Below are 1,894 nucleotides of genomic sequence, written 5' to 3'. Positions count from 1 at the left end.
AATCCCGAACATCCTGGTGGCTTCGGGAGGGACACTCGCCGGGAGATCCCACCAGGTGCGTCCCCGTGCTGTCACACACCTGCGGCCTCGGCTCCTCCTCAGGTCCCACGCTGTGTCCAGGTGCAGAGCCCCAAAGCCAGCCGGCCCCGAGGGTGGCACGGGGGACCGCGGCCGTACCTGTGCCCGCTTTGGTGGCACTTTGGTGTCTCCACGAGTTGTCTTTGTTTCCCTGGCGAGGCGGCTCCTCCTGACCCGTATATCCTTCCCAGCAGTCGAAAGCCAACCCAGCAGAGAGGAGCCCAGCAGAGGGGCCACGGGGCGCTCACAGCCGTCCCCGCAGGTGGCATTGCTGCCCTGTGCCACCCCCTGCTGCAGCCGGGCAGGACAAACCCCGCCGTCCCTCCCTCAGATGCTCGTCTGCAGGTCGCCGTTGAGCAGGGTCCTCTGCGTCTCCGTGGTCTCGTTGAGGCGGGACTTGTCCTGCTTGCTGTCGCTGCGGTCGGCCTCGTCCATGCCGCTGACCTTCACCAGGCACAGCACGTTCTGAAAGCTCTTCTTGAAGTTGTCGGACAGGAAGGCGTAGAGGATGGGGTTGGCACAGCTGTTGGCGTAGCTCAGCACCACCACGAAGTCGAACATGCCCTTGAGGACGGGCGTGGGCACGATCATGACGGACACGGAGGAGACGTTGAAGATGTAGAAGGGGAGCCAGCAGAAGATGAAGACGGCCACCACGATGGACACCATCCTGGTGACTTTCTTCTCCGACTTTTTCCTCTTGGAGGAGCCCACCCTGATGCCCGAGGACTTGACTTTGATGATGATGAACAGGTAGCAAAGGCAGATGATGGTGAGAGGCACCAGGAAGCCCAGGATGAACGCGTAGATGATGAACCCCGTGTACCAGGCGCCCGACTCTCCCGGCCAGATGATGGTGCAGCTACTCCTGCCGTGGTTGTGCTGCACCCCGGCGTAAATCATGATGGGCATGATCACCAGCAGGGAGACGCCCCAGACGGCCACGTTGATCATTTTGGCTGTCCTGGGCCGCCTCCACTTGGCGGATTTGATGGGATGCACCACGGCCAGGTAGCGGTCGACGCTCATCACCGTCAGGCAGAAGATGCTGGTGAACTGGTTGATGCCATCCACGGTCATGACGATCCTGCAGAGGGCTTTGCCAAAGGGCCAGTGCACCAGGGCCACCTGCATGGCCAGGAAGGGCAGGCCCAGCATGAAGAGCTCGTCGGCGATGGCCAGGTTGAGGATGTAGATGTTGGTGATGGTTTTCATCTTGGCGTAGCGCAGGATGACGTAGATGACCAGCGTGTTGCCGCACAGCCCCACGATGCACACCACGAAGTAGATGAAGGTGAGGATGGCGTTGCTGGTCAGGTCGAAGTGCTGGCCCGTGGCGTTCTGGGAGGTGTTGGTGGGCGCCTCCAGGGAGAAGTTGTCGAAGGGGGAGGCCGGGGAGAACCAGAAGGCGGTGGCGTTGGGCAGCTCGTACTCCATGGTCACCCTGGGCGCTGCTGGCTCAGAGGAGCCCCGATGTCATCTTCCCTCTGGCTCTGGGGAGAGAGGAGAAGATTCTAGAAATCAGGGAGTAAATAGAAATGAAGGGATTCCTGGGGAGGATCTGCCCATCCTGCTGCCAAGCTCAGCGGGAGAGAGGCTCCCTGCAGGGGGGGTTCCCAACCCATCTGGCCGTGTCCCCTCCCGGAGCAGCCTGCCCGAGCACGCCACAGCTCCTCCTGCCTCTGGCGATCCCGGAGCCTTTCGGACTCCACAAACCCAGCCGGTGCGCCCCGGTGGATGCGACTGATGCCGGGAGCACCGAGGGAAAGCCTCCTCCTCTCCCGGCCCTTCGGCGGGTGCAGCCCCTTCCCTCCCA

At 62.5% G+C, this 1,894-nt stretch overlaps 1 protein-coding gene across 1 annotated transcript in view; it reads right to left on the bottom strand.

Annotated features, from left to right (window-relative positions):
- Window positions 1-6: 6 nt before the first annotated feature.
- The window catches only part of SSTR2 (somatostatin receptor 2), a 2,926-nt gene continuing 1,038 nt past the window's right edge, over window positions 7-1,894 (bottom strand). Inside the window, exon 2 of the mRNA XM_005430520.2 lies at window positions 7-1,571. Within this exon, the coding sequence (XP_005430577.1) occupies window positions 406-1,515 (1,110 nt within the window). The 5' untranslated portion in view covers window positions 1,516-1,571 and the 3' untranslated portion in view covers window positions 7-405. The remainder of the gene's footprint in view (window positions 1,572-1,894) is intronic.

The sequence above is a fragment of the Geospiza fortis genome, unplaced genomic scaffold (assembly GCF_000277835.1).
Source record: "Geospiza fortis unplaced genomic scaffold, GeoFor_1.0 scaffold135, whole genome shotgun sequence".
NCBI lineage: Eukaryota > Metazoa > Chordata > Aves > Passeriformes > Thraupidae > Geospiza > Geospiza fortis.
This window is presented reverse-complemented; position numbering and strand designations above follow the sequence as displayed.